The 19,890-nt window shown below is 36.0% G+C and overlaps 1 protein-coding gene across 1 annotated transcript in view; it reads left to right on the top strand.

The window, feature by feature from the left end:
• The window catches only part of AKT3 (AKT serine/threonine kinase 3), a 170,228-nt gene that overhangs the window by 116,304 nt on the left and 34,034 nt on the right, over positions 1 to 19,890 (top strand). Inside the window, exon 9 of the mRNA XM_069064467.1 lies at positions 1,237 to 1,324. Within this exon, the coding sequence (XP_068920568.1) occupies positions 1,237 to 1,324 (88 nt within the window). The remainder of the gene's footprint in view (positions 1 to 1,236; positions 1,325 to 19,890) is intronic.

Below are 19,890 nucleotides of genomic sequence, written 5' to 3' on the forward strand. Positions count from 1 at the left end.
TGTAGTTTTTTATGTATTGATTACATAGACTTAAAACATCCACACTGCAAAACTAGTAGAAAACTATTAACTTATGAAAGGAGATGGAAGACATTTTGAGTAAACTGTCTTGAGTATTTCTCAAAACATATTTCCAACTTCTTTTCAAGAATTCAGGATCCCTCTGCCTCTTTTTAAAAATGTTTTTTGCTAAGAATCGCCTCAAGCTGTAAAGAGAGCCTACCCACCTTCTCTTGGCCTGACTTTGAGCCTTCAGGATATTCAAATAGAAGTTAATTCTTATATTTCCCTTATCCAGATTTGGTGTGCTCATAATACTAGGTCTTCCCTGAATCTTGAAAAGACATAATGGCCTATTTTTTAGTCCCTTAATTCCTTTCCCTTTATTTTCTCCTCATATTCCTGCCATTTCTGAGAATAGTGTGAGTTCTACTTTTTCACTGTCTCCTCACAAGTTCAAATAAGACATTTAATGGTAGCAACAAAATTATTCTGCATCTAATTGTAAAGTAATGATACTGGTTTTCAGTAGTGACATAGGAAATCAGTCTTTAGTGCATTATGACCATACCTTCTGTTGCCCAGACTAGTTGTACTCATAGCAGATTTCATCCAATCATAACTTGGTCTGCATTTAAACTGTTTTTCGAAGAATATATTTTTGTCATAACTACACAGCTATGAATAAGCACAACTTGGTGTCAGCAGTGTCAGCAACAAGCATTTACTAAATATCTTCTGTGTGTAAAGCCTTTTACACCTTTACAGAATAAATAAATAGTCCACTAAAAATCAGTTTCTTGCCTGACTATGAGTCTTCCAACTAACTACCATTTTTTGTTACTGTTATTAAAATGCTTTTATTTATTCATATTCTTCAGCAGAGTCATAATATGTATGAATTAAACTAGATACTGTTCTTTGAAAAGTAACTTGAAATCCTATTATGAAAATTTCATAAATTAGTTATATTTCTTGTGGTATTCTTTATTTTTTTTCTACCCAGATTTTTCAGCCATCAATGACCTATATCTCAAGTCAAACCAATCTATATTTTGACCTGAAAATTGAGGGGGGGGAGGGAAAGAAATGTATATGTTTTCATTTATGATGCTCAATGTATTCTCTTCTGGAAAGGTGCTTACTAATAGTTTGTTCAAAAGTAGTCTATTACAGTCTCAGTGAAATTTTCCTTCCTTATATGGTTAATATTTACTTAACTTTCTCCCCTGATAGCCTTGGCGGAGGTCCAGATGATGCAAAAGAAATTATGAGGCATAGTTTCTTTGTTGGAGTAAATTGGCAAGATGTATATGATAAAAAGGTAAGAAATTTTTTATGGCAAAATGTTCAATTTTTGGCTAATAGGTTGAAATGCATGTACTGCTAATTTATGAAAGAATGCAGGTATTTTATTAGCTTGAAAAATAATGGTATTGATCATTTTGAAGCTTAGATTGAATCACTACTTAATTTCTTACTGATTCATGTTGCAGTTGGTGATTTGGATGAGTACCTAACTGCTTTTTCTTCCATGGTAAATATGATCAAATAGTTTTCTTCTTGCTGGTATGAAGAGGAATTTGTTCATTAACTTCCCTTTTGTTTCTGATTTGGGGACCTCTGTATATTTTGAAATATAAAGTACCGACAGAATTAGATCTAATAACAAAACTTGCTTTTATTGCCATCTATTTGTTGCTCCTTATTTTTAAAGAACATCTTGGTTTAAACTTCAACAGCAGAGATAGAATGTGATTGCTCTCAGCTGACTTACATGTACCATTCTTGAGTCTTCTTTGGGTTGTTTACAAGCGCAGATAAATATATGTTAATATAGAATCACATTTTTCTCACTTAAACAGATATATCACCTTTGTTGTCAATATTTTTTTTTCTGTGTCTGGAAGAGGAAAATTGTTCCTGTTGTAATTCTTTTGTGTAGAATCTTACCTATAGGACATGGAGGTTGAATTCAGGAAAATATTTCACCATCTCCAGTGGAAGTATTCCTGTTGATTTTGACATTTTGATTTACAGATGTCTCCTTTTTCTTAAGCTTAAAATGGAACCTTTACAGGATTTAATAGGCCCTTTGGAATTCTGATTTAATTCTTTTATTACATTTATTTCAAACTGCTGCCAATTTTTAATCTTTTTAAAACAATATCAAGAAGTTATTTGTTAATATTTAAATAAGAGTCCTGTGTCAAGCGTTCTTATTTGTGCTTACAATAAAGCTAGAGAGATGTCATCTGTATTGATTGCCTGAATTGCCACAGTAAAGTCTCTTTACTGTATGTTAGTTGCACTATCTAGATTGTTCCCCATCATTGGTGAAGTGAAGCAAAGCTGTACAATAGGTCCATCATGAAGCTGTGCTCAAAGATATTGTGAGACCAATACAAAACTCTTCCAACTGATGAAGCTATGTACCTTTTTAAGACCCTCTTCCAGTTACCTCTGTAAAGAAATGTGTTATCTTTATGTAGTACATATAGGGACACATGGAAGAAATTATGGAGTATTTTAACTAATATAACTCTAAAGAAACTGAAGAGAGAGGCTATTCTGTGCCCCAGAAACTTTATTTATAGTTAGAGATTTTCACAAATACACAAAGTTGAAAGCTTCCATTGAATTCTATCACATTGGCAGATGTTGTCCAAATGATAAAAACTTAATCAAATCATTTCCTTAGGGTGTACAATGTTTGGTAACACTAACATGGTGTCAGGTTTCAAAGCAAGGGAAAAATAGCAATGGTGTCAACTCTATGTGACTCTGAATCTTGGGTCTGCCACAAATGCGAGTGCTTGGGTGTTTTCATCATCACTGACTGCTTATATTACAGGCAAGTTGAGATAAGCACCAACGAACAGAGCCAGAATACTACCATTGAAGCGAGGCCTACTGTGGCACAGTATCACTGGTTTATACTTGTTCAGAGTCAAGGTGACAGCAGGCTGCATAGGCAGCTGGTGAATGTTGAATGCAAATAAAGGGATTGTGTACAAGGACTGGTAGAAGGAATTCTATAAGGACCTAGAGTTTAATAATGTGGTGTAGTTCTAAGTGATTGATAGACATAGGGTCCCTTATTTGATCAAAGGTATTGGATATTTGTAAGACAGAGGGAAATGGGCCTTGCATTTTAGTAACTTTGTCTAATAGACAGATAGATTAGATGTAGACCTAGCCTCTTGGTCAGGGTTCTCTGTAGTCAGCCTCATGTCCATAAAGGACAGCCACATTAGAACATTGTCTTCTAAAGTGGAGAATGGAGTCATTGATGATGGAAAGTGTGAGTGAAGGCTCTGGGGCAGTGTTTTATTTTTCTACAGTCAACAAGAAACTAGACCATGAAAAACCATTATGGTTTAAATAACATACTGGCTTGATTTTGCTGATAAGAGAGCTATTCCCTAGGTGAAAATTGGACCCTTTAGTATGTAATTAACTCTCAGATCACTAGGATACTTAGAGGTCCCATTTATAAAAGTCAAAAGGTTAATTGATTTTATTCAAACAAATAATGTTTGTGAGCTTTGCCTCTCCCTTGATATTTACTTTATAAATAGGAGCTTGTTCATCTGTAAATTAGACCATATACTTCCTTATCTCTCATTAAGGTGACACCATATTAAGGTAATTAACTGGTTTTGTAGGTTTATTACGTTGTTTGAGGGACATATTTATAGACATTGCAGATAAATCTTGAAATCAGGACCTCTTGATATTCATAGTAGTTTTGACACCTTCATATCATATGGGGGGAGGAGACAATTTTAAACAGATTTAAATAATTTACCTGAGAAAATATGTCCAAATAGATATAGAAAGATCTGAAAAATATATGCTTTAACATAGAGGATTTCAACCCTATAATGTACAGGAGTCTTTCCATGAAGAGGGGTATGAGAAAGAGTAGCTCAGTGATTTAACAAGGTTAAAAAATGAGGAGCCGTTTTGTTCTAGTCTTGGAAATATATCTTAATTTTGAATACATGGTGTATAAAGAGAACCCTGATCTTTGGTGCTTATTAGCATACGTCATGATTAAGATCTGTTCTATTTGGTCTAATAGTAGAATCACAGCATTGGACTTAGAAGAGAGTAGGTAGGCCTGGAAAGTAGCTGAACCAAGTGAAATGTAGACAGATAACAAGCACTGAAAAGAACCATACACAGAAAGTTTAGAACTCTAGGTTAAGGAGTGACGCCTCCACCCATCCTCTAGTGAATCTCTTGGCACCATAGGTAGCAGCCAAAGAAAGGCAGCAACAGGGGCAAGAGCCAGTTCAGTGTTGGGAGGGCTTCTACAAGTCACTTTTTTGTCTCACACACTACCCAGCATTTTTCTGGGAACCTCAGAACTTGAATCATGTTAGGTACTTACAGAAAAGGTAATGGAGCCCTTAACTCTCTACCTATCACGTTGGCTAACAATTTTATTGTATATGGGAGAGCCTTTATTCCACCCTACAGAAAATGCAACATGTAAAGGACTTTCACTTGAGCTAATAAAGAGTCAAATTAATTCTTTCTTCTTCTAATACTTCAGAAATAATGGAAATTGTGGCTCCCCTGGAAGCAAAATATGAGGTTTTGAGGTTGATAGAAACAAGTGAGACCTGCCTCTACTAAGAAACTTAGGTAATTTTCTAAACTTAACATTTCATCCATGCCAGAAGAGATAACTCATTACAGTAAGAAAGAACAAGGTCAACTTTTACTTCCAACATGGTTGCCGTACAAAAATTAGTAAGAATGGTAATATACTGGACCCCCATTGCTGCATCCTTTGGTGATCCTCCAATTCTGAAGTCATGTAATTGTTCCTCTTTTCTTGATTTAGGAACTCCTCTGCTCCATGATTCTTCCTCTAGCAGCTCTTTTTGCCATTCTGTCATTACCTCTTCACAGCTTCTACCTCTGAGGCCAGGCGGTTTCATCATTATTGTTCATGGCTGCCATTCTGTGACTGAGGGGTCCCCCCAGTGACTCTGTAGATGGAGCCTTCAACCCCACCATGGACCTTTGAGCACTCTTTGTGTGTCTTCCCTCTTTGGCCTTGGGATCTCTCTCTGTGCTTAGTTTATTTGAGAGGCTTGACAGATTTGGTTGTCCCCTTTAACAATTCCTTCTTGGACTAGCAAGGCTTTGGGCAAGGGTATTCTTTACACCCCACCAAGTGGTTGTAATAAAATCCTCAAAAGAGATTTCACATGCAGATGCAGAGATGTTCACTCGTAGTGAAGAAAGGTTCACATCTAGATGCAGAGATGTTCACAAAGTTCACATGTAGATGCAGAGATGTTCACGTGTAGTGTAGAAAGGCTCACATGCAGATGCAGAGATGTTCACACGCAGTGTAGAAAGATTCACATCTAAATGCAGAGACGTTCACAAGGTTCACATGTAGATGCAGAGATGTTCACGTGTAGTGTAGAAAGGTTCACATCTAGATGCAAGGACGTTCACATGTAGTGTAGAAAGGTTCACATGTAGACACAGAGACGTTCACATATAGTGTAGAAAGGTTCACATGTAGATGCAGACATCCATGTGTAGTGTAGAAAGGTTCACATGTAGATGCAGACATTCACGTGCATTGTAGAAAGGTTCACATGTAGATGCAGATGTTCACATGCAGTGTAGAAAGGTTCATATGTAGATGTAGAGACATTCACATAGGAGATTGGATCTTTTTTTTTTTTTTTTTTGCTTTTTGGAGGGCAATTGGGGTTAAGTGAGGAAAGGATCTTAAAGATCTTCTAGGCTCATCCTGTCATTTTAGAATCAGGAGACCAGGGCTGAAGGAGTGAAGTGAACTCTCCAAATCTCTCCAGCAACGTAGTAGAGCACGTACTCACACCCCAGACTGATTCCAGAGACAGTTGCTATACTTTTGAGTGTGTATTTAGTACTTCCTACTCTTTTCCCCTAGGGATTTTCTAAAAGTTGCCAAATTGGACTCTTTTAAATATTTGACTATTTGACTACTTCTGGTCTCTTGGGAGTATTCACTTTTACATATTGCAGCTCTTCTGCATCTTATTCTGTGTGCTTCTTTATCCAACATGGAGACCTTTCTCTGGGCCTTTGGACAATTATGTAAGTGCCATTGTAGCACCTGGGCTGTGCATCAGTTATCTTGTGCTCTCTCTACCTTACCAGTCCACTTTCCTTTCTTTTTATACATTTCCTAGAATGTGTTTCTCTTTTATGCTACTTCTCACATGTAAGATAATATTAATTAATATTTACATAATTTTAGATGTAAATCTGGATTTGAACAGACACTTAAATATTCTCGTTTTCTGATTTCCCTGCAAAATTTAATACATACACATATATACTATATCTTCTTTCAGTAGAGATAATTGCTCAACATTTTTTATAATAATGTTTAATTTCAAAAAGTAATTGTATTAAATTTAACGGATTAATTAAATAGAAGGACTAGGTGCATTAATTAATACAGAACTTTTTACTATAATTCTACTCTGAAATGAAATTTTTCTTTCTATATCTTTTTTTCTTAACCTTGTGGATAAAATACACACACACACACACACACACACACACACATATATATATGTATATATACTGCATCAATTGACAGGTGTTTGGTCCTTCAAGGTATTCTTAAATTCTGATCTTTCTAGTGTTAAAACATAGTTTCAAACTTTCATTTTTACTTTCTTGGTTTTATAAAATCTTGAACCACATAGTTAAAAAAACTCACTAACCTTTTAGGTTTTTCCTCTCTTTATGTCAGAATTCTTTTTCAAATAAATTCAGGAAAGATTAAGGTTTAGAGTTAATTGATATGAATAGTTGACATGCTACTACATTATTTATTCACCTCATGACTCTCCATGTCCGAACAATTATTCCAAAAGACTATATGAAACAGGATCACATTAGCAGTGACTTTGAGCACAGTAAGTGAATAATATTGAGGAAGGAGTATTATTGGGGTGGGGTTTTTTGTTTTTTTTTCAAACATGCTTTTCTTATTATAATTTAATTTGTATATTCTTTTCCAATATGGATTTTTAAGTAGTATTCTGGAAGCTTGCAACAGCACTGTTAGTTGTGGAGCTCATTATAAGATGGCCCAAGTACTACCACTCAGTATAAGGTGTATTTATCTTGAGACCCTCCTCCAGGAGGAATTAGTTATGAATTATCCCATATAACTTAGTGAGAGACAATGCTCTAGCATTGGTTCTTTCCTTAAGTCCAAATAATATGATAAACTATAATGTGAATTTTCCATGTGTATTTTTTAAATGTAAAAAAGGAAGTAAGCCCCCTACCTCTTTTTCTTAAGCATTTAGATTTGAATGGTTCACCTGTGGGGGCAAAATAAGCCATTCTTGGATATCTTTTTTGCTCTTCTCTGTTTTGGGGCTGTGATGTTACTTTAAACTGTCAGTTGTTATGAAATCAGTGCTATCACTATGCCTGTTTCATAGTAATCTATTCTATGGTATAATATTGTAAGGAAAGCCATTATGCTTATATGGATGATAAATTGTGTAATAACATTCCAGACCTTTTAGTGGAAGGACTTAAGCCACATATATAGGCAGTTCAACATCTTTGGCCAAATACTCAGAAGCAAGAGTTGACAATTCAAGAAACGATTTTTGTAGCTAATTTATTTGGAACCATGCAGCATTTTAATCAGTTTAATGGTGATTTACAAATAAATGGGGAAAATATGTCTTTACTGGATAATTGCATACTAAATTTCAACCTAATGTCACTACAAAATAGATGTGCTATCCTAATAGTCATGGTTCACACCTATATCATCCTCTTAGTTTTTTAATAGATAGTAGCATTCTCTATTCAAATAGAAATGGAACTTTGCATTACTATCATTCAGTGACTGCCATCGGAATTGATAAAACAGAATGGAGATCCAATCTAGTTTAGTTTCCATTTGGAAGATAACAGTATGGTTAATTATAAATTTGATTTTATCTATTTTCTTTAGTCTAGAATAGTTTAATTTTGTATTGAGTAACTTTTATATGTAATAATTCAAAAGTTTAGAATTCTTTAACATGGCTCAATGAAAATTTTGCTTCTACATTGAAATCTTCCTGTAATCCTAGGGAATTCTTCCTGTCTTGGATTCAATTTAAGAAAACTAATTCTTGAAGTATTTATAGAATCTCATTATAAAAGGACCTCACTACTTGAGGAATCCAATGACAATATTGTAATAGGGCTCCATTATATTGTTATTCTTAATAATATAGTATTTTAAGGAGTGTGTTCATTGAATAAAACTTTGTTCATAATCAAACTTTGAGCAAGCTATAGCATATCATGTTTCCTCTTATTTGCAATAATATACTCTTAGAAAAATTGCTGATAGATGGACCCTTTAATTTTTATTAATGTCATCAGAACAGATGCATATTTTTGAGGTATATGGTAACTGACTACATTAGAGAATAAGAGCCATTATTCTAGGCATTTTCTACAGAAAGTAATGAAACCAGTGGTTCTTCATTTTGTCAATACATTGAGAAGATAACCAATAATGATCATCTTTAAATTGTTCTTGTCATCTTAAACTATGTAAGTAATAGGTGATTATAGAACTCTCGGAATCATATCTCTAACAACTGAAGGAGGGATCAGTTGGAAACAAGGTTGCACAAAGTAATTTTTGGTATAAGAAAATCTCTTAGTGATACCATAAAGTCATTGTTGTAGCTGAATGAACAAAAACCCGACTCTATCTGTTGGTTACTTCTGAATAGTGTTTTATAGGTAAGCACAGATAGAGAGGTTTATTCTTATTTTAGCTAGGTGATTTTGAATATTGAATTTACAAAGTATTTAGAGCTATTGCCCTTTATCCCTGGATTGTAAACATTATGATTATATTTAATTTGAAGCTATCATTTCACATTTCTTATTTACTAAATTTTAAAGTGGGAGTGGTTTTTTATTTGTTTTTCATACAGTCCTATTTTCTTCTTACTTTAGAGAGCTACATAAACACATTTAGACATCAGCTCAGAATGAAGCGATCTAGCACAGCGGCTTATTTGATCCAGAGTTCATCTCTTGTATTTCCACTGGAATACAGCCCATCTGTTTTACAGTTCCCCTAGCTAGTAAGTTCCATAGGTCAGGAGTTTATAGTTTAGAAGCAAGTAGATTTTCTTAGCCTTGTTATTTCTAATGTAACTTATTTTTTAAAATTATATGAAAAATTTCAAGTGAAAGTAAATCATCTGAAAATCATGATGTTAAAAGCAATAGAAATCCTTGTCTGTTAAGACCAAGAACATTGGTTTACGTGCTGTTTGCATTTGCTTTTGTTTCCAACTGACAATATATTTTTCTCATCTCTTTCAAAATCATTTTCAAGTGGACACACATGCTATCTGTCTCATAAGTAAGTATTCTGAACTCACTTTTTATACACAGGGAACTTCTGTGCTTCTGTCATGTCAGCTTTCATTTTCTTATGGAGATGGTGCCAAAGTTCTGTGTGCCAGTTCTTCATTTCTTGACAAAATTTCTTCAAAAGCCAATAATATATTCAATTTTTAAAGGGTCTTCCTCTAAAAGTGAGTAATTTCTTTGGAAAATGTCCTCAAAGTTGGCATATGGTGATCAGAGGGAGGCATTCTGTAGAGTACTGCCTTTGTCCTCTGGCAGCAGACCAGGTCTTTGGATTTAGGGCTTTAGGAAATCATTTAGTCACAGTTAGTTGTGAATAAGTGTGAGGGAGCTGGGTCAAAAGAAATGGCTCATCATTTTTGGAAGGCACCAGCTAGAGTCACAGGGTTTATGAGGGCTTGAAGAATATTGGTCCTACTAGACATAAACTGTATAAAAAGAGCTATTTCTTTTTTTTACTCTTTTTAAAAGTTTTATTACCACAGAGTTTTTAATTTAATTGTTCTTATTTCATTTTGTAGTGTTCTGTTTTTATGGAATCTGTGTTAACAGTTATATCTTATTGATTAAAACAGAACTTATGATTTTCAAATCAACAAATATTTGTTAGGTGTCTCTAATATAATGGGTATTATGTAAGTTTCTCTGCATGATGTTAAAGAAATAGCTTTGAATTTTAGGGTTGGAAGCTATCTCAGAGTTTATCTGGTTTGGCCAACTCCATCAGTTTATAGATGGCCTCAACCCTGAGAAGCTTATAGTCTGATTATTGAAGAGAATGATACAAAAATGATCTGATTGCTGCTGTACATGCATGACATTCATTTTCTCTGTGTCTTTATAACTGAAATACAGTTTTACAAAACTCCTAGAAACTCCTAACTTCCTTCAAAGTTTATTTTAAACTCCTATTAGAAACCTATCTTGATCCATTTTATTTCTCTCCTCCTAGAAATTGACTTAAATATATCTTATATTTAATTTTCTATATTCTTATTTCTTCTACTAAACAAGATATAATCTCCTTGATGCCAGAGACGATTTATTTCATAACAGCACTTGGAAAAGAACTTGGTACACATTAGACACTTAATAAATTCTGGATGAAGGAATAAATAAAAGAGAGAGCTAGTAAAAAGGTCAAGGTAACATATAATTTAGTGCCAATTCTGAGGTCCAGGAATGAACATGGCAGGTAAGGAGAAATAGTACAAAGAGCATGGCTGGAGAAAGGATTCGTGGTGGACAGTGAAGGATGGTAAGAGTTGAATAGGTGAGCCAGTTGACAGAGAGCCTTGAAAATAAGGTTATGGATTTTAGACTTGATAGAGTAAGCATTAAAGAAACACTAGAGATTCTACAGCTATGGGGTGATATCATTAAAATATAATTTTATGAGATAAATTGCTGGATGGATGCAGAGAAAATTGCCTTAGGGTCCCTAAAGTCTGGACACATAGGAAATCTCAATAACTATGCATATTTTCAAGAAATGAAATGAATGAAATTTTCAACAACATTTTATTTCATAAGCATAAATGAGATTTCATAGAAAGATATAGGAGACACATAGGAAATCTCATTAAATAGTTAAATTAATCTCATTAATATGGAAAATAGTCCCCAATAGCTAATGAAAGCTTTTATTCCATATGAAATTGTCATGGCTAAAATTTGTGCTAATTAAATAAAATGTTGTTGAAAATTTCATTTCTTGAAAATATGCATAGTTAATGCGATTTCCTATGTGTCTAGACTTTAGGGATGCCCTGTACATATAAGATAGTAATGCACTAGATAAGAATGGTATCAGTAGGGGATGCCCATCAGTTGGGGAATGGATAAACAAGTTATGGTATATGAATGTAATGGAATACTACTGTGCTATAAGAAATGAGGAGCAGATAGACTTCACAGTAACCTGGAGAGACTTTCATAAACTTGCTGAGTGAGGAGAGCAGAACCAGAACTTTGTACACAATTACAGACACATTGTATGTTTGATGACTAACTTGGATAGACTGGGTTCCTCTCAGTAATGCAGAGTTATAAGACAACTCCAAGTCTAGTGATGGAGAGGGATATCCACATCCAGAGAAAGAACTACAGTCTGAGTGCAGATCGAAGCAGACCACTTGCTCTCTTTTTTTGTTTTGCTTTATTTCTTCTTTCTTATTGTTCATTTTATTGATTATAATCCTTTACAACTTGACTAATGTTTAATGTGAAGGTATTTGTAGATCCTCTATTTGATTGCATGCCCCCATGGGGGAGGAGGGGGAGAAAATTAGAAACTCAAAGGATTGTGGAACTTAATGTTGTAAACTAAAAGTCAATTAAAAAATAAAGAATGGTATCAGTGGCGGTTGGATTCAGCAAATATTTGTCAAGCAAGTAGCTATGTGCAATGTACTGAGTATACAAAGACAAAGATGAAACAGGTCTTACTATAGAGAGCTGACATTCTACTAGGGAAATATACATACATACATAGCCATTAGATATTTATTATGTGCCATCTATGTGTGAGGCATTGTGTAGAGGATAGAGATTTAAATACCAATTGGGAAGGCATTGTGTACTAAGAGGATCTGTATTAGAATGGTGGTTGTGTGAGTGGAGAAAAGAGGATAGAATGGGAGAGATTCTAGAGAGAATCACAAGATCTACTCATTGATTAAATGTGAGTTATATGGAGAGAATTATATTTAGGTTGACTCTGAGGTTTCAAACTTGAACCACTGAGAGCATGGTTTTTCCTCTCAACAGAAATAAGAAAAGAATGAATTTTATTTTGACAGTATTAAGTTTGAAAGACCTACTGGACAATCAGGAGGAGATATCCAGTAGGCAATATAGTGAGCATTCTAGGTAAAAGAATGTTTTGTTTGGTGGAAAACAAGCAGACTAGTTCCTAAAAACTATAACTGATGGGATTACACATGAATATGTGTTCAGCCTGGAAAGAACGTCTGGAGCCAGGTTGTGAAGAGCTGTAAATAAGAAATAGAGAATTTCATATTTTATTCTAGAGGCAGTGGGGAGCCACTGGCATTTCTTAAGATGGAAAGTAACAAGGTCAGATTTGTGTTTTGGGATTATTAATTTGTCAGCTGTGTAGAGGTCAGGTTGGAGAGGGGAGAGAATGAGGCAGGAAGACCACTTAAATGGCAGTTATAATAGTTTGGGCCAACAGTGATAAGGGCCTGAATTAAGGAGGTGACTGTAAGGAGGAAGGAACAGATTTGAGAGATGTTGGCATGATTGGGTGTGGGAACAAAAGAGGGAGAATGGAGAATGAAAAATACCTCCTAGGCTGTGAACCTGAGTGACTAAGATCGTGATGCCCTACACAGAAATAGGGAAGTTAGGAAGGGTAGATTTAAGTCACAGTGGCAAAGTGTAAATTCTCTTTGAATGTGTTTTTGAAATGTCCATCAGAGATCCAGGATAAATGTCCAGCAGGCATTTGGAAATAAAGGACTGGACTTGAGGAGAGAGAGGAGCATTGGGTATATAGATCAAGTAGTCATTTGCATAGAGATGAGTATTGAACCCATTGGAGCTAATGCAATCACCAAGAAAGAATAGAGAGAGAAGAGGGTTTAGAAGAGAGCCCTGGGGTACCCCATGGAAAGGGGATGGGACATAGATGATATTAATGCAGAGGAGTCTGGTTCATTTATATAGGCCGGCAGAAATCCATAACAGAGGTCTAGTGAAAAACCTTGGGGAAAGAAATATCCAGAAAAGGGGATTATAATATTAAACAGGGAAATCAAGAAGAATGAAGACTGAAGAAAAATCATTGGATATCACAGTAAAAACTTATTTAATAGGTTATGTGTGCAAGGTACTAGAGGTATAAAGACAAAGTCATCACTGCCTATAAGGACCTTACATTTCAGGAGTGACAGAGAGAGACCTAGAGAACTAACAGGAGCAGTTGGACTCTGAGTGTCTGTGGCCCTGGAAACTGAAAGACCTTGTTAAGAGCTGTCAGTATGATAGAAGTAGGCAGTGAGGAGAAGAGGGCAAAGCCCCTGGCTTTAGGTACATGTCTTAGAGATGATAGAAGGAGAAAGTCAGTCCAAAAGTAGTAGAATTCTTACTTGGAGAATTCAGGGTCCATAGGAACAGGTTTGAGGGATGGGAGGGGAGTGTTATGGGACTAGAAAGCCTTGTTCTGGAACTCTCAGGGTGATCCTTTACCTGTTGAATTAAAAAAAAGTTTGGATCCATTTTGGAATTTGAATGTGTGTGGGGAGTCTTTTAAGATGAATTCAAATATCCAAACTAAATATTCCTATCTGGAAGCATTTAAATCATTATAACCAACAGATTTCCATTCCTTTTCTTTCTGAGTATGTTTTTGTTTTGCTATACTTGGAGGAAGTGCTAACACTGATGAGATCACTGTATCAGTGGAAGTGTAAAAGTTTGGCTGAACATCAGTTCAACTTACCCTTTATGCCCATGATGGATCTGAAGAGATAATAGATATTTTATTGTGACCAAAAGACTTCTGAATGTGTACTGCTCCAAGATTAGCTTTCACCTACTCTGTATATAGCTTGTACATACCCAGTTATTTTCATGTTAGTATCTCTCATTAAAATGTAAGCTCTATGAGACCAGGGACTTTTTTTTACTTTTCTTTCTTACTTCAGCCCCTAGCCAGTGGTAAATTTTTAATAGAGGATTACTAACTGACTTACTACAGTGCCTGATTTTTCTTATGCCTTACTCTCTAGCTTGGCCTGTAGGCCAGTTTGAGACTTGGTTTCAAGTTTCCTAGAAATAGAAATGCAAGTAACTGCGTTGTTTTGTTTAAAAAAAAAAAAAACATTTACTTTTTAAAAAGAAAATGAAAGCAAATGAGGTAAATGCAAGCGATATCTGGTCAAAGGTCCTCCAATAAGAAATGTTTGTAATAAGTATTTTATGTTTATATATGAGGTGAAAAATATTATTTTATATTTACCAGAAATCTTTTCTTTGAAGGACAAACTCTAATCTGAGAATAATGAAGGCTCAAAAAGATATTTGGGAAAACAACTTTTTTTTAAACAATGGATTTTATTGATAATCTTTTGGTTTTTGTATTGCCTAACTTTCCCCTGTATCTTTCCTCCTCTTCCAGGGGGTCATTCCATATAACAATATTTTTAAAGGGAAGAAGAGTAAAGGCAGTCAGTCAATAAAAATCAAGCAATACATTGGAAAAATATGAAAATAGATGTGATGTTTCATACTTGTAAACCAACCCCCTCTGTAGAGGTGTGGTGGGTGTCTTTTCATGTCACTTCCTTGTGGCCATCTTTGTTCTTTATAATTTTATAGAATTTACTTTCCATTATTTTGTGGTTGTATGTTTGCATTGTTGTGATCATTTCAAATATTGTTTTCTTTCTTCTTCATTTTATTTAGCATTTCTTTTAGTAGTGATTTGGAACATTCTTTCATATTTATTTTAATGGTTTACAATTCTTTTTGAGACCTGTTCATATCCTTTTACCACTTCGATACTTTATCTGAACAATTTAATACAGTTATTTTCCCCCATTTGACAGTTTCCTTCTTAACTGAGATGCACTAATTTTGTTTCTGCAGAATCTTTTCAATTTCATGTAATCAAAATCACTTATATTATGTTCTGTGGTTTCTTTTAATCATTGTTTGGTTAATCATACATTCCCTACTCATAGGAGACATAAGTGAGAGACATGGGCTCTGATTCTCCAGTTTTCTTTTTAATTGAATCATCTGTAATGTTAAGACAATTTAAAATTCTTTGACTGGGTTATTGGTTATTTGTTTATATTTTGACTATTTTAAAGATTTCATCATCATACTGGATATCCCAGAGGAATGTTACTTTTTTGGTTTCAAGTACTAGAAAGCAGTGGTTATTTTAGTCCGATGGCCCATCACTCATTTCACTGGAGGCATAATTTATTAAAGCTTCCAGTACCATTTATTGTATTCTAGTACAATAAAGCTTGGACTGGAGAACTTTCCATAGAGGTAATCATGTGTTCTGGCCCCTTATTAAAAGACTTGTTCCTGGTCAGTCCTTGTGATTTGAGGGGTTGTGTTGAAGAAGACTGCTCCCTGGGCCAGGAAGAACCATCTCAATAATCTATAAGAGCCTTAGAGACTTCATTTTCTCTCTTGCATACATTGATTTTGGACTTCCTATACTCACCTTGGACTTCCAGATGGGATAGTGGTATTTCTGACCTCTCCTGTTCTTACCCAGCAGCAGTGGTGGCTCTCCCTGGTAGCCATCTTTGACACGATTCCTTCAGCTTTAGGGACTAAATTACCAATCACAAGTTGCTAGGTCATGTGTACATCAACAAGGGGTGAACATCTCTCTACCAGCAGAGCCAAGATGGCAGAGAGAAGCCAGAAAGTTGCCTGATTTCTCCCCAGTTTCCCTCAGAAACAATGTTAAATCAAGTCTCTAAATGGATTCTGGAGTGACAGAACCCACAAAAAGACAGAGTGAACCAATTTCCTAGCTTAAGATAACTTAGAAGGACTTCAGAAAAGGTCTGTCTCACTTGGGTGAAAGGGGAGCACAGCCCAGGACAGGTGGTGTCTGGGCAAGCCAGCAGGAGGCTCTTAGCCACAGCACAGATCAGCAACTGAGGCCCCTAGGTCCTGGCTCAGAAGCCTGGTAGCACAGCAGGTCAACTGTGAAAACTCTAGCCCCATTGCAGAAGGTAAATTGTGAGCTCCAAACTCCAAACCACAGGTGCACCCAGGCCAGGTCAACCCCAGCAAAGTGGGCAAGTTGCAAATACTTGAGGCCCCAGCATGGAAAGCCAGTCACCAAGCCAATGGCCCCCAACATAAGCTTGGGACCATGACCTTGTTCCCCAGGAGAAAAGCTCAACTTTAAAAGTCATGAAATAGGCTAGAAAATGAATAAGAAATTAAACTCCAAAAGACTCATGATGGAGAGAGATGTCTACATTTAGAGAAGGAACCAGAAAGAACAGAGTTTGAATGCAGATTGAAGCAAAATACATTCTCTCTTTCTTTTTCTTGTTTGGTTTTGTTTCCTTTTTCTCATTGTTCATTCCATCCTATACAATCCTTCTTTATAACCTGACCAGTGTCTAATGTGAAAGTATCTGCAGATCCTATACCTGATTGTATGCCCCCAGGGGGTGGAGGGGGGGACACGAGAAGGGGAGGAAGGGGGAGAAAATTTGAAACTCAACTGGGGAACTGAATCTTGTAAATCCAAGTAAATGAACAAATTAATGAAGACTAAAAAAAGTAAAAAAAAGAAAATTAATAAGAAACAGACAAGAGCACTAACCATAGAAAGCTACTGTGGCAATAGGGAAGGTCAAAACAAAAACTCAGAAGAGGACAACAATGTCAAGCCTACATGTGAAGCCTCAAAGGGGAGGTACCACCTCACACCTTCAGACTGATTAATATGACAGAAAAAGAAAATGATAAATGTTGGAGAAGATGTGGGAAAATAGGGTTGCTAATGCATTGTCGGTAGAGTTGTGAACAGATCCAATCATTCTGGAGAGCAATTTGGAACTATGCCCAAAGGGCAATACTACTTCTAGGCCTGTATCCCAAAAAGATAATTAAAAGGAAAAGGATCCACATGCACAAAAATATTTATAGCAACACCTTTTGTGGTGGCAAAGAATTGGAAATTGAGGGGAAGCCCAAAATTGGAGAATGGCCGAACAAGTTGTTATATATGAATATAGTGGAATATGGTTGTGTTATAAGAAATGACAAGCAGGCAGACTTCAGAAAAACCTCGAAGGACTTACAGGAACTGATACTGGGTGAAGTGAACAGAACCAGGAGAACATTGTATTGTAACAGCAATATTGTGTGATGACCATCTTTGATAGACTTAGCTCTTCTAAGCAGTAAAATGACCTAAGACAATTCCAAAAGACTCATGATTGAAATGCTATCCGTATCCAGAGAAATAATGAAGACTAAAGCATACTATTTTCTCTTTTTTTCTTTCTTGTAGTTTTTCCCTTCTGTTCTGATTCCTCTTTCACAATATGACATGTGGAAATATGTTTAATATGATTACACATGTATTACCTATATCAAATTGCATGCCATTTTAGGGAGAAGAGAGGGGGAAGAATTTGGAACTCAAAATCTTATAAAAGTATGAATATCGAAAACTAAAAAGAGGGGGCAGAGACAAGGTGGCAGAGTCAAAGTAGGGACTTGCTTAAACTCTCCCCCAAGCCCCTCCAAATACCTGTAAAAAATGACTCTAAATTCTAGAGCAGTAGAACCCACAAAAATGAGAGTGATACAAATTCCCAACCCAAGACAACCTAGAAAGTAAACAGGAAAAGTCTGTTGCACCAGTCTGAGAGAGGAGTACAGTGCAGCGCAAAATGAATACCTGGCAGCTATGGCAGTTTCCAGACTTCTCAACCCAGAAACACCAAAAATAATTTAGAAGGTCAGTGGGAAAACTGTCGGATGTGGGTGAGAGAAGAGCACAATCCAGCCTCAGTCCCTGGGCAGTGTCATCAACAGCAGTGGCTGCTTCCAGAACTCTTGGTCCACAGACAGCAGGGGGATCAAGCACCTGCTCAGAGGGAGATTGCAGAGATCTCTTTGATAGCACTGAGGAGGATTCTCTTGCTTTGCCTGTGCTTGGATTTGGGTTGCAGTCTTGGGGCAAGGTGGAGTACTGGCATGGCAGAGCTTGTGGCGGCTGTACAGAGGGAATCCTCCTTGCAGTTCCAAGGCAGAAAAGAGTGCTTGTGGTCACTTACAGACCAGAGCACAAACCAGAAGAGTAAACACCTCTCCTTAGATCATACCACGTTGGAAAAACTGAAAACTTACAGGTCCCTAGAAGTATCTTGGAAAACAGTTCCACAAAACCCCTAAAGCTTGGGACAGTACAACTTCCACACTGGAAGCAAAGTCTTACCTTAACAAAGAGTTAAAAAGTCAAGTAATTGACTGGAAAAATGAGCAAACAGCAGGAAAAAAAACCCCTCAGATTCTAGAATCTTACTTTGGTGACAAAGAAGATTAAAACAGACAACTAGAAGAAGACAAGTCAAAATTCCTACATCCAAACCCTCCAAGAAAAATATGAATTGGTTGCAGGTCATGAACTCAAAAAAAGAGAAAGATTCTCAAAATCAAGTAAGAGAAGTAGAGGAAAAATTGGGAAAAGAAATAAGGATAATACAAGAAAATCATGACAAATGAGTCAACAGCTTGCTAAAGGAGACCCAAAAAATATAGAAGAAAATAATACCTTAAAAAATAGACTAACTCAAATGGCAAACGAGGTCCAATAAGCCAAGGAGGAGAAGAATGCCTTAAAAAGCAGAATTTGCCAAATGGAAAAGGAGGTCCAAAAGGTCACTGAAGAAAATAATTTCTTAAAGGGACGGCCAGGTGGCTCAGCGAGTAAGAGCACTGGCCCCAGTGTCAGGATGACCTGGGGATCAAATATGGGCTCAGATACTTAGCACCACACCCAGAAATAACTGGCCGTGTAACCTTGAGCAAGTTACTTAACCCCAGTTGCTTTAAAAAAAAAAAAAGAAAAAATAATTTCTTAAAAAGCAAGTGGAAGCTAATGACTGTATGAGAAATTATGAATCAGTCAAAATCAAAAGAAAGAAAAAATAGAAGACACTGAAATACCTCATTGGAAAAACCATTGACCTGAAAAATAAATCCAGGAGAGATCATTTAAAACTTATTGGACTACCTGAAAGCCATGATCAAAAAAAGAACTTAGACATTATCTTTCAAGAAGTTATCAAGGAAACCTGCTCTGATGTTCTAGAACCAGAGGGTAAAATAGAAATTGAAAGAATCTGCCAATCATCTCCTAAAAGAGGTCCCAAAAGGAAAACTCCTAGGAATATTGTAGCCAAATTCCAGACTTCCCAGGTCAAGGAGAAAATGTTGCAAACAGCCAGAAAGAAACAATTCAAGTATTTTGGAAACACAATCAGGATAACATAGGATTTAGCAGCTTCCACATTAAGGGATTGAAGGACTTGGAATATGATATTCCAGAGGTAAGAGGATCTAGGATTAAAATCAGGAATCACCTACCCAGCAAAACAGTATAATCCTTGAGGGGGTAAAATGGATATTCCATGAAATAGAGGACTTTCAAGCATTCTTGTTGAAAAGATCAGAGCTAAATAGAAAATTTGACTTTCAAATACAAGACCAGAGAAGCATGAAAAGGTAAACAGGAAAGAAATCATAAGTGACTTATTAAAGTTGAACTGTTTACATTCCTACATGGAAAGATGATATTTGTAACTCATGAGACCTTTCTCATATTAGGGTAGTTGGAGGGAGAGGGGTGAGAGAGAGAGAGAGAGAGAGAGAGAGAGAGAGAGAGAGAGAGAGAGAGAGAGAGAGAGAGAGAGAGAGAGA

Source organism: Petaurus breviceps, unplaced genomic scaffold, assembly GCF_028583685.1.
Source record: "Petaurus breviceps papuanus isolate PSGF00001 unplaced genomic scaffold, PetGlider_PUasm1.0 90633, whole genome shotgun sequence".
Taxonomy (NCBI): domain Eukaryota; kingdom Metazoa; phylum Chordata; class Mammalia; order Diprotodontia; family Petauridae; genus Petaurus; species Petaurus breviceps.